Source organism: Orbicella faveolata, unplaced genomic scaffold, assembly GCF_042242905.1.
Source record: "Orbicella faveolata isolate gen_17 unplaced genomic scaffold, um_ofav_v1 contig_12, whole genome shotgun sequence".
NCBI classification, from domain to species: Eukaryota; Metazoa; Cnidaria; class Anthozoa; order Scleractinia; family Merulinidae; genus Orbicella; species Orbicella faveolata.
This window is the reverse complement of record NW_028301539.1, coordinates 1,316,046-1,329,140: the sequence shown is the minus strand read 5'-3', so window position 1 is coordinate 1,329,140 and position 13,095 is coordinate 1,316,046. Positions and strand designations below refer to the sequence as shown.

Sequence of the window (13,095 nt, the reverse complement as noted above, 5' to 3'; positions counted from 1 at the left end):
TAACACTCCTTTTGAAATAAGAGAGAAGTCAAGAGAAGTCATATTAACTCGCGCACCGTGCAGATAAGACTCCAGCGAGTTGAACATTGTGATCTTTCCATCGCGATAACATGGGGACTGCCATTTCGACTGCAATTAAGGAGCAACAAGAAAAAAATGATCAAGAAGTAACGGAAACTATGCAGATGATGCATAAGATGCTGGCGAACAAAATTGCAGCCACATCGTCCAAGATGGAGAACGATGCCATTGAAGACAAAAGTTTGCCTATCGTGGCAGTTGTTGACAAGTCACAAAAGTACAAGATCAAAGTTTCCAGCGCCCCGAGTCAGGAGATAAATGATGCTATTGGCGAAGTCCTGAAAGGGGATTTTCTTGACGGGCTGAAGAATCTAATAGGTGTTGGTCTGCGCCAAATGCTTGGAGATGCATCGGCAGGAGAAACGGAGAAAGTCGACTTCCATATTGTTTTCGCCAACAACAGTCTATTGCGAGTCGACTACATGATGTATAAGTATGAGTTCACTTCTAGAGGCATCATTGACAAGGTCAAGAATGTCTTCTGCTACTACCTACAATTTGGAGTTCTCGATTTGGAGAAGGTGAACCCGCAGATCCTGTTGTATGAGCTGACGAGGGCAATTGGCGAGTCGAGGCTTCCAGATGCTGCCAAGCGCCTGCAAAATCTGACCGTGTTTGCCAAGGATTTATACAAAGTGGTGCACGAGTTGGACAAGTCTACAGCTGGCTCGTCACTAGAAGCGGAGTCCAGGCCAAACACGCTAGCAGTCGGCGGGAATAAACCAGGCCGTGCAGATGACAAGGAGCAGAAGAGGAAAAAGGCGGTCCTGACTTGCTATCACCAACACAAACATGCTCCATTCTTTAGACGACGGCCAGACGGTGGTTCATCTCCAGTAGAGCCGACTCCATCGTCACAATAAAGACAGCTCACAATCAACCGCTCAACTTGAACTTTGTTTAATGTAAGGTTAAGGGAATGACAGTTATTTGGAAACTGAGTTTGTTTGGAAAACTATTCATTATATTCGCGTCTGAATTCGCTTGTCTAATTGTTATTAGGAACGTAGCCGATAGGAAGAAGATGATCCAATAAAAGAGTGTTTTTCCAAACCCAACCTAGTGTTCGCCTTAATTTTATCGATATTTTAAGTGGTTAATAAATAGTAGGAAAATTGTGAATGGTGATGTTGATCTATTTTTCAAGCAATGTCACATTTCGGGAGATGTTTGTAGCATCGCCCAAAATTTAACAAAAATTGAAGTAAATTAAAACAAAAACCGCGCAGGTAAGAGTTGTTGATCGGCTTTCCGTCATGTCAGTTTTCGGTGTAACCAATTGTATTTACAATGCTGCTCGGTTTTCAAACACGTTGATATTAAGTTCTGTAGCGTTCAGCTCCGAGCAAGTCAACGCCATAGATAATCTCTGACCGTCGACTTGTTTCTTAGCCTTTCCCACGCGTTACTTACATACTCCGCGCGCGTTTTCGCGATCACAAAAAAACGGCATAGCCTTTATAAGTGATGCATGCAATTACCTCCAAGCAAATGCAGCACTCATCGTGTCCTGAATCTGGTCTGCACTTGTGTTTTCCTTGAAGTCGTTTGTCAAGACAAACGTTGCACACGTCACAATGAAAAGATCTGTCCTTGTGAATCCTGAAATGATTGAAAGCGATATTACTCAACTAGAAGACGAATACTCTACCTCTCCTTTACTATTACTAATACCGTGTCTCTTCATGTAGCATGTAGTAACAACACATTACACATTATTGGAGTAAATGGTCTAGCTGGCAAAAAATCTCTCCGAAGCTTATTGGTTAGAGTGCCCAACCGGTATCTGGGAGGTGTAAAATCCGGTTTGGTTACGTAGTGTTAGCCTCTTCCGGTCACATGACCAAGAGCGTGATGAGTTCGTTCGTGTAAGTTATTCCCATGCTTGTGTGTTTTTGCATATTGTTCTAGTTCGTCGAGTCTTCGTAACATAACGTTTTGAACCTGTCTCTTGCCTGGTTTACTGGTTCATTACCACGGCAATTATGGGTTCGAATCCTGTCGGGGACTCAGATCGTTTCTTTGTCCTATGCTCGTGGCAAAAGAGCATTTCATCTTTATCAATACATTTCTCTATTTTAAAACAGTCTGTACGTAATGTTTCTCACTTACCGGCAAATGCCACATTTTGTGCAATGGTAGGGATGTTTATCTTCACCAGTGAAGTGTTTACAGATTGAGCAGAAGTATGCCGACATCCTTGTATTACATCTGGCACAAGTATGGGCATCTCGGTTGATCTTTATACAAAAATGTGGAATAATAATTCAGATGATTAAACACACCAAACGTATAAACGACACGATGGCTTTAACGTTGAGTAATTTATAGTATATCGAGCTCCATTTCTTCCTTACTTCAGGTGTTATAATCGTTATGAAGTCAACCTTAAGTACAGGTGAGATAAAGCATTTCGAATAAGAAATGCATATTTCAAAAGCTAATGCAAAATTTCAAGGGAATCCAAACTTAGTCCTTTGTTAAAGACGTCCTTCTCCTGTCCCCCCTCCCCTCCTCATAGAGAGGTTCAGATTTTCGACCTTGCCCTTGTGGTTGTCATTTATAGTCATACGAAATGGCTTCTTATAAGCTTCAAGAAATCAATTAGTTCATGAGCTACAAATCGATATGCCTAGACTTCTAAAGTATGTATCAAGTCATGTAATAATCACTGTGAAAATGTGATCCAAAATAATCACTTCTTAAATTAATTTGATTTTCTGGAAACGTGCTTTGGAAATTTTTGTCAAGTACCGAGAACTAACGTTGGAAATAGATCTAACCATAACCTTTGTTTGCAATTCTCAAAGTCTTTCTCTTTTCTCTTTTCTTTCAACATAGCATACATCCGTCATCAAGACGGAAACCTTGAAATGCTCATGCGATAAACCGGGTCGACGAATCGAATAATTTTCATGAAAGAAGCAACAACTGAATTTCCGCATAAAAGTGTTTTAGAAAATAACAATAAAATAGCTGAGAGTTTTACATACCACTTGCTGGTGTCTACAAACCGAACATTCGATATAAAACGCCTCTTTTGCTTTGCAGTTATGATTTTCACACTCGTCTGAGTTGTTATGGCAACGATGACACGGATAGAACTTTCCACAGCAGGGGAACTTGACACGACACAGTCGCTGATAATGTTCACATAGCCATTGTGGACTCTCAGGGAGAGCTGCACGCTCGGAAGGAGCCTCCTCTTCGCTGCCTGTCGAAGTGCCTCCGGTTTCATTTCTTTGCATCGTTTCTCTGGCCTCTCGTTCTCTTCTTTCCTGTTCATGTTGTTCTCTCCTGGCACGCACTTCCCTTTGTCTTCGTTCTCTTTCTTTAATCGCTTTCTCTTTTTCTTCTCTTTCTTTCATGACTCTTTCCACCAGTGAGCAAGCTTCGGCTACGCGTCGCTCGAGGGCAGCCAAAGAGTTGTCATCTGAGGTTGTCCCTGAATTACTGTTTGCCAGGTTTGGCTGCATTGTTGTACTTTCATCATCAGTTGACACTCTTGCCGTGACCGTTTCTCTCTTGATTCTTTCTCTTTCCTGTTGCCTCATAGCTCTTTCTGATGCCAAGGAGGTTTCTGCTTGTTCGGAAATAAAATTTGGTGTGGTTGATGTCGCATGAACTGAAAACGCAGACCGACCAATTTCCCTTTGATTGATTCCGGTATTTTGTCCCCCTGAGCCAGTACTGTTTTCGGGATTCGTGAACCCTGCAAACCACGTTGAAGAGTTCGAAGATGTCTGAGCGAACAAACTCGCATCAGAGTCGATAGGACGCCAAGTTCTCGACTGGACATCACCAATGTCAAAGCAATTTTCTGACACGTGGTGACGCTCTTGAGGCACATCGTATGGAAGACCAGGAAATTGAGGAGGTGGTGGTGGTGGTAGGCTCAAGATTTCCTCGTTTTTAGGACTTCTGTATTTGCTATTGTAGGGAAGGGAGAAAGACTGCTCGGGCTGATAACTGTTAAAGTTAAGAAAGCTCTGAGCGGGAGACGTCAGAGCAGTGATAGAAGCGCTAGCAGTGTCTCTTGAAGAACATTCTGCACAGTCTGGAAATTGACAAAAACTAGCACAGTGAAGCCTTCCCTCGGTTTCATCCATACTACAAGACATGCTGTTGTCATTGCTATGGCGCGCGAGAAAACCAGACTTTATTCCAAGGTGACTTGATTCGGAGGTGCATGGAATGTAAAGGGAACTGTGGTTGGAAGAAAATTCGTCTCGTCGCCCTCCTTTTAAACCAAGAGGTTCTTTACGCTTCTTCTTTGAGCCGCGTGCATTGGCATCTTTACCTTCAGCGCCTTGAGGATAGCAGCTGTTCTGATAACCACAGGCTCCAAGGACTTCATCAGCATGATTAGCATCACCATTATCTGCAACAACATCTCCTCCTCGACAGAAAGAGGTATTGGCGTCATTCTCTCTGCTGTTGGCAAGGCTTCGTCTTTCTTTTCCGTTCTTTGAAATGCCCGTTCCTTTCACCCCGACTTGTTTAGGCGACCTTTCAATTTTAACCACCGTTCCGTTTCCACGAGTCTCCCGATTTGAGGTGTGAAGTTTTCTTTCTTGCTCTTTGTTGTGGTCTTGTTCTACAGTAGTGCCTTCGGAAGAAGAAACTTGAAAGGTGGCAACGCCATCTGTGACATCATCAGCAAAGTTTTCTTGCCGGTCGTCAATAACGCATGGCTTCACTGAAGAATCTTCCTGTGTACCGCTGACTTGCTGTGCTCTGTTCTTCGATGTCTGTCCTTTGTCTGCTTTCAAGGTCGGGGGAGAGTACCGACTTCCATGTCTACTTTGGTTAGATGCTGCATTTCGTTTAGTTTTGGCCTTCGTGCACGGTTCCTCTGTATCTTCGCTTTTATCCGTGGTCTGGATGACATCATCACGATACTGAGAGAAATCTTTGATCGGCAAAACAATAGAATCTTCTTTGGCTTTGTTTTCATCCACCTTTGAAAAGGAACAGGAGGAAGTAATTACTGCAGAAATCTCGTTTTCATTTTTCTGGCCATGAGATGGGAAGCTAAATTCTTCTCCAGAAATTAATTTTTGTTCTGTCATCGTCCTTGGCAGAAGGGAAGCATTCGGGTTTTCTGAGACTTTTGCTGCCACATCCCTTGGAGAAAAGCTCGCCTGAAATTAAGATGAACATAAATTACCCAAGTCGTTGTGTATGAAATTTTCTAGGGAACTACAATAGGACTTAATACTCTTTTTGCCAGTTCGCAAGTCAAACGTCGCTAAGTATGACTAAATTAATTAATTGGTGAACTGCTGGTGGCTGTTGAGCTTGTGACAGAGAAGCAGATACGAGATAGTTGTTAAAGCGTCTTGATATCTTTCTTGACACTTCCGGTGGACAATTGGGAAGAATATAATAAAACAATGGTACTTATACTCACACTCGCACCAGACTCTTCATCGTCAAAAGAATTTTGATCGCCGTGGCTTGCTCCAATCATGGCTTTCACGTTCGGCGTTTGCGTTTGATTCATCAACAGCTCACCAGAAATCTGACTTGGACAGGGGCACGGGGACTTTTCAGTACAAGTTTCGTAGGGCACCCCAAGAGTAGTCGCACACGTTTTCATCTCCTCGACCAAGACTTTGTTTATATCCGTACAATTGCATGGAAGGGATTCTTCGTAGTTAGCGGCAAGGCTCTTCTTTGCATATGTGGGCTGGGTATTCATTTTTATACTCCTGTCATGGAGCCACACAGTGATCTGTCCAACTGATGGTCCTCGTATTTTCAGCAAATTATTGGTCTTGACTAATTCTGAAATCTCGCCAAACTTTTCCTCGCTTTTAATAATTCGTTTGACAAACTTTTCAAACAAAGACGAGCTTGCAATGCTGTCTGAAAAAATGAACTCTTGAGTTTTTTTGCAATGTTCATCGGATGGCGTCTTTGCGATCGATTGACTGTTCAAGATAATTTCCTCTTGAGAACTTTCACACAGTAATAAACGTGCAAGAGCCGCATTACACTTCGACACTTCCGGATGAGTTGACGCAAAGCCAGCCCTTGTGTATATACTCAAGGCTTCTTCGAAACAGTTCTTTGATGACACGTTTTCTCCCATCAGAGAAAATGTGACACCTTGTCTATAAAGAAGCGACGCAAAGGTTGGATGGCTCTTTTCAAACATTTCTTTCCAATTCGATGCCCAAAGTTCTAATATCATGGACACAGGTTGCACACTTCCTTGATAAAGGTGAAAATCAACTAAATTTGCTAATGTCGCAACTGAGAAATCCCAAGGTAGCTTCCCATTAGATTTAGGAAACACTTCAAACTCAGAAGAAGAAGAAGGAGGAGGAGACGACGGCGGTGACGACGATGACGACGATGATGACGATGATGATGATGCTAATGATGACAATGATGATGACGATGTTGATATCGATGACGACGATAACGATGATGATGATAATGATAATGATGATGAGGATGGTAGCCATGATGACGATACTGAGGGTAAAAATAACGAAAACGAAGAAGAAAGAGATAATTTCACAGCGATTTCTTTCGCAGGAGCCACCTCCTTCATCAACAAATAAACCAAACAAATTTTAGAAGAAATAAATTCTTCAGGCATTCCACTCTCGTCTTCCAAGATCTCAGAGAGAGACTTCAACTCCTGCAGTTCTTTTAATGCTTTAACAGGATCTTCAAGTTCTAAGAACAGTTCTGCTCGATTGTAACGTATAGCAGCAACCATTCGAAACGGCAGTCGAAGATGTTTGGCTTTAGAAACAAGATCATTTTGGAGCTTTAGTGCAGCTGAGTAGTTTTGTTGACCCTGAAGCACTAAACTTAAATTGTTTTCTACCGCAAAAATGTCTACTTCCAAAGTCACTATATTTTTTTCCAGTTTGAATCTTTCCAAACTCTTGAGCGCACATTCTAGATTTTCCTTTGCTTTTTCTAGTTGTCTCAGAATGAGGTAAACACAGCCTACGTTAGCCTTGGCTACAGCTACAGAAAACTCAAAATCCACTTTGATTTCACGATGAGGCGGAGAATCGGTACCGTTGCTATTCATAGCCAGATTAAATACCTCAATAGCCATGTTGTATTGCTGGAGCTTAAATGCAAGAGCACCGAAAACAATGGTAAAGTTGATGTACAGGTGGTCATCCTGGTCTGAGTCCATCTGGTCTAACAAAATGACACCGCAGAAGGGAGGTCCAGACACACACTTCAGAGACATCTCTTTCCCACGCCTCACTTGCTGTTTTTCGTAGTCAGTTGGGTTACAAAAGCTTTTCGGTGTTAACGCTAGAAGATATCTGTACCCACTTTGCAAAGTTCTTCGCGCACATCCCACCTTGGAACTTTGAAGGAGATCCATTGCGTCAGCAAAATCTTTAAAAGCCCTTCGCCGCAACTCATCACCGTTGTAATCTTCGCCAAGTTCACGTTCTTGGGATTTAACATCAAGGGAATCTTTGTTGGAACTTATCGTCTCTACTTCATCCATATCTTACAGTTCTAAACCAAATTCTCTTCTCCTAAAAAGTAGAAAATCAAAGCGACTTATCATTGTATGTTTTGTGCCGAAATTCGACTGTGCTCGCATGCGCAGGCTAACGAGGTAGGCACCAAACCTTGATAAAATGCGCTCTTATTGGAATAGAGACTTTTATATCCACGTTTACCGCAAACGGCGAACGGTTAGGGGTCATGTGATCAGAGCCAGACGTCATGTCATCAACTTTAAGAGGTAGGTTTTCACGTAAGTCATTTACCTCAGGCTTTATTGCTTTGAATTTTAATTTATTTTATGCCACGTACAAACGTACAAATCGACTAAAACAGCCCTTTTTCAACAAATTGATAATTTTTAGGGAAATAAGTAATCACGTAACCTTTCGTTGTTATTTGTAGAAGGGCACTAATCCTTAGTGGAAATTCAAAATGTGAGTTTTATCATGCTTTACTTCTTTAGCAAGCTACGCATGCTAGAAAACATACTTTTAGTTGGCGTAATTTTGACAATTTTCAATGCACTGACAGGATGATTTCTATTCGCTCCAGTTTACTCCAGTCTAAATCGACTAACGTACGAACGGCGAACGGCAAACGTCTAACCTCAAACTGTAGTTAGACGGCAAACGTGGATCTAAAGGTCTCTAATAAACCGGAAGCGGGCTAACCCTTGCGTGACGTCTGCTTGGAGATAAACAATCGTTTGTTTGTCTAATTGCTGTGGCTAAATGACCGGCAGCCGGTCAAGGTTTTCAAATCACTAAATGATTGGCAGTCGATCTAAAAAAGTGTCACAAACCATGCTTGCGCTATGTGAGCTGAGCGTGAGCCAAGCGTTAGACTTGCGATCTATACAGCTCTTCTGGATCGCTTGGCAGTTCTTAATGGACATATGATAGTTTGAATTGGATGGATTCCTTCGATTCCTTAAATTTGGGAAAAATATCGGACTGCCGGTTATTTAGTGATTTGAAAACCGTGACCGGCAGTCGACTTAAAAAAATTCTAAGTGTCACAAACCATGGTCTGGCTCTCTGAGCCGAGCGTGAACCAAGCGTTATACTTGCGATCTATACAGCTCTTCTGGATCGCTTGGCAGTTCTTAATCGACATATGATAGTTTGAATTGGATGGGTTCATTCGATTCCTTAAGTTTGAGAAAAATATCAGACTGCCGGTCATTTAGTGATTTGAAAACCTTGACCGGCTGCCGGTCATTTAGCCACAGTGGCCACAGCGTTGTCTAATCATTCCCAACCGCTTCAAATTTAGAGTAACTCATAACTTATAACTGATGGCTCGCTTACTCCCGGGCTTACTGGATCAAACGAAAACTGCGTTGATTGGCGAAAGAGGAAGCTGAGTTTATTTTGTAATAACTTAGATTAGATTGAGAGTGGGCTTCTAAGTTTTTTCCGACAAATTCAGACAGTTCAGAGAGCAGAGATAAGTTTACATGAAGTTTAGGCTCGGTCGTGCTTCGCATGAGCCGAATCGAATTCAATGAATAAAAATCATGTAAAGTGCGGCATCTCAACCGGGCCTTTAGTGGATCCGATCTTGGAGTAACTAATAGATACTCTTCTCCTCGTAACGCTTAACGTGTTTAGCTGATGCAAATAGCTCAGTTCGTGTGAGTGTATCGAACAATTGATGAAGATTTGCTCCCATTTTGCAAACTGACAGATAATTTGAAGAAAATAAGTGCACAGGAGTTCAACTCCGAACTTAAACGCCCCTGAAGCCCAGGTTTGCTTTACGAACACAAGACCTAGAGGTGTAACACTACCGTACCTTTACCACAAGTGAGAGTAGAATTAATATCGAGCCTATTCGATCCTATACTAGATACTAACCTTAGCTTCAATCTGATTGTGGCCCAATGCAGCCCGATATATACGCGATGCAGCCTGCAGGCCATTAATCGAGACTCTAACGACTTTGTCGACTTTATTTTCAGTTGCGAATTTTGGCGCAATCAATTCAAATTTATTTCTTATAAGCAAACAACCAATCACCTGTTTGCTTTCAAAGTGTACCAGCTGTCAATGTGTTGCTGCTAACAATCAGGTTAACAATGAAAAGCTGGGCTCGCACGACTTGGCACTGTGGTTTCAAAGGAATTCAAAATTATCAAAACAGACCACGTTTAATACACTATCACTTTCAGTTTCTATGTTTCTCGGCTATCTCAATCCACCGGTTCATCTTGGTAAATCAGGCATTACAGACTTAATTATGCATCTAGAGCGGATTGAAAGCAAAAGCAGACATCCAAATCTCCAGCAACACGTATTTGACCTCATCTTGCTTTCTTTCGATCAAATCCGGCTGGAAGGGAACTGATATGTAAGCCTCTGTTTACCTCTGGAAATCGGGCGCTATATTCAGAAAACAGTAATTTTTTACATACGGACATAACTTTGTTATCTTCATAATGCTTTGCCGAGATTTTGGTTTAATTCTAGGATGTTGGTCATTAAAACAAATGCAAACAAAGGCATATCTGGATTCGGCGAGAAGGCTCTTTTTGGCACGCTGCGAGCAGAGTCTCCTTGAAGCTCGCAATCCCTTTATGGCTCAGCGCTTGCGACTATAGTCTCCGTCGCAGTCGTTATTTTAGCTCCCCCAATAACACTGCATGCTGGGAAGAAGCGATGCGTGATGACTAAAATAATGCCTTGTTGACAACGGATGAAATATGATAATGCATTGATCTAAATTGGGAAGGTCAGTCTTGCACACACTGAAGTTTGGAGTAGTCGCAGTCATTATTTTAGCTCCCCCAATAACACTGCTGGGAAGAAGCGATGCGTGACGACTCAAATGATGGTTGAGCCGGAATACGTTGTTGTCAACGCATGAAATACAATAATGCATTGATCTATATGTGGGTGGGAAGGTCAGTGCATACGCAGACAGTACGGAATATACTGTTAAATGAAGGATCAATTATTCGTACTGAACAAGGATCTTTTTACCCGGGATTTTTACCCCTTCTTTTGTTTCCTGAAGGGTTGCAAAGCTCTGGTGTGGACGAGAGCGACCGCACTTTGGTTTTTAACTCTTGTTTTAGTACTGTTGATTAAGAAATTGGAACAGAACAAGGCCAGGCTCAATGTAATACCTGAATAATTAATAGTTTCTGGCTTGTATGAATTTTACAATTTTGTTTTGTGAAAACTGGACAACTCGGCCCATGTACCTGATGTACCTCTCCATAATCTAACCTTAGTTGCACGGAAATCGGTTACCAAATACATTTTTCCCATGATGAACTGCTGCACTGGTGCACTGCTTCGCCGACTCGACTAAGCAGCATACGCATCAGTGCAAAACGCATGCAAAGCATCTTTGTAAACAGCCTGCAGCTGGCGCAATCAGAACCTACGACACACACCTCTTAACAAACTCATACCTTCCTCTACAATTCGCCAGAATACCGGTACCCGTGCATGGCTAATATTGGCCGCCATTCTTGACTTGCCTGCTTATAAAACAGGTTTTCTGCCGCGTTGAATTCAGGCTACGGCATGTTCAATCAAGGCACAAGTCATGTGAGGCTAGTGTAAACTTACGCCTGGTGAGCTAGCCAGAGTTTTAATTTATCACAGGTATCCCAAGCTCACTGCGTGGTCCCCTTTGTACGGTATCATTGACGCGACAGTGGAAATACAAAAGTTTTTATTACATGGCTGAACTACCGTGTGGGCACGAAAGTTCTTGCGGTTTTTTTTTCCACGATCCGCATAAAAAAGTTCCCGTAAAGATAATGTTCCCGCCGAAAATTTTCCGGCTGCATAAATTTACTCCACTGGCAAAATTATACATGAACCTCTCATGTAGAATCTTGTTGATGCTATGCAACAAATTGATACCCAGCTCGAAAAACCAGACTTTCACAATCGAAAAAATAGTTCCCACAAAATACAAAAAATTGCCGATCGGGGAAGTCCGCGATGAAAAGGAGAATTCTGACTGGCTTCCTAGGCGGTTCGAGTTTTGCAATGCAAACTGCTCATGGACCGCCCGCGCCCACGAATTAACGAACGCATTCCGCCAGCAGCAATATTGATTTATTGACTTATTGATTTCTTAAAACATTTGCCAAGTGGCACAAGGCATGACTACCTAAGCAATCCAGTTGAAACTCGAACTTGGGCCCAACCCACAAAAGAATCAAAATTAGAAATATCGAAAATAATAGAGCAACAATACCTTTCTCGTTATCTTGTGCATTTGGTTTTTTTAATTGTTGAAGCTAACACTCATTGAAAACCAACCTCCAAGGCAACTTAAGAAATGACCAAAAGAAGCAGGAAGGGCATTTTTACCGTATTGTTTTCTGCTGAATTTCCATATTAGCCTGATCTCGGTTTGTGGTGGAGCGGGCGAAGAGGAACGAGGCCTGTTTTGGGCTCGCCCTTCGCGACGATACCCGCTCCATATACGCGGCTCCAACCTGCGCTCACGCAATGACCTTGGGATACCTGTGGATTTTGCCCTGCAGCATGTTATGTGAATTATAATTCTCCGTCGAGGCGCAGCCGTTCTTCGCGCCCTATGATGACGGCCGCGAAGTAGACTATAGCGCCCATTGGTAGCTCAACTTCATTCTAAATCGAAGCACTAAATAATGTATTCTGATACACGCACGAATGGTTTTGCTCCCATAAAGAGGCCAAACTTAGACTACATCTCCAGACTGAATGAAAAATATTTGCTAGATTTGCGAGCTTAAATTCCCACTCAGTCGGCGATGTAGCAACGCGATAGTTAGGGCAACTATCGGGCATGCTCTTGATGAAATCTCGAGGCGATGGAAGCTTCTGACGTAAACTTATGGTTAACATAATATGTTCCTTCGGCCCGACATGATTTCTACTTCGCATTCTTCCAAGCCAAACAAACACGAAGACCACGTGGTCTTGCGAGATACGGGTCAATTCCCGTATGTGACCACGAAGAAGAAGAAGAAAAAAAAAAAAAAACAAAGAAAGAAAGAAAGAAACTCGACCGAAACTTTGACTCGATGCGGCCTGCCTCGGTAATCCCGCATAATAAGTCCTTAAGTTTTGAGTAAACACAAAAAAATATTTCTCTACAATCCGTGTAGGGCAAGTTTTAAGCGAAAAGAGTGCGATCTTGCTAGACGAGCGGCAACTTAGCCTCGATCGTGTCCACGTAGGCAGAGAGACGCTTGCCGCTCCGTTATCGCGCTGTGCTTTGGCGTCTATAATTCTTCCTTATCTTAAAAGCGCCATCTGAATAGAAAGGTTAGTGTGAAAATTTTAAGTATCTGCGTCTCGTTTTAATATTGCCGAGAGATTTCGAACATAGAAACCTTTATTGCAGATTGTTCAAGCATACTATTGACATACGTTTTATACTTCCTCACGAACAGTACCCAGGCATAAGAACATCATCGATCGAAGGTTTAAATTCTCAATACGAGTTTTTCCCCATTACAGTCATGTGACTGAACAATTCTTTCTTTTCATTGCGAAA

The 13,095-nt window shown here is 42.3% G+C and overlaps 2 protein-coding genes across 7 annotated transcripts in view; one reads left to right on the top strand and one right to left on the bottom strand.

Annotated features, from left to right (window-relative positions):
• LOC110067510 (uncharacterized) overlaps positions 1 to 13,095 on the bottom strand; it is a 71,512-nt gene that overhangs the window by 7,445 nt on the left and 50,972 nt on the right. For 4 of the 6 annotated variants that reach the window (XM_089283516.1, XM_089283519.1, XM_089283517.1 and 1 more), the window contains exons 4-7: positions 5,495 to 7,610; positions 3,075 to 5,225; positions 2,194 to 2,321; positions 1,563 to 1,683 (exon numbers count right to left, since the gene is read on the bottom strand). In XM_089283516.1, the coding sequence (XP_089139642.1) occupies positions 1,563 to 1,683; positions 2,194 to 2,321; positions 3,075 to 5,225; positions 5,495 to 7,579 (4,485 nt within the window). In that variant the 5' untranslated portion in view covers positions 7,580 to 7,610. Of the gene's footprint in view, positions 1 to 1,562; positions 1,684 to 2,193; positions 2,322 to 3,074; positions 5,226 to 5,494; positions 7,611 to 11,005; positions 11,115 to 13,095 lie in introns of those variants that run through there. The other 2 variants (XM_089283520.1, XM_089283522.1) reach the window with 2 other exon arrangements.
• Positions 61 to 1,093, top strand: LOC149116054 (uncharacterized). The gene has a single exon (XM_089283559.1). It carries the CDS (start codon positions 111 to 113, stop codon positions 942 to 944), a length of 834 nt encoding a protein of 277 aa, XP_089139685.1. The 5' UTR covers positions 61 to 110; the 3' UTR covers positions 945 to 1,093.

What these genes read in the sequence shown, in the direction of transcription:
- LOC149116054 (XM_089283559.1), top strand. Translation starts at nt 111, where the DNA reads ATGGGGACTGCCATTTCGACTGCAATTAAGGAGCAACAAGAAAAAAAT.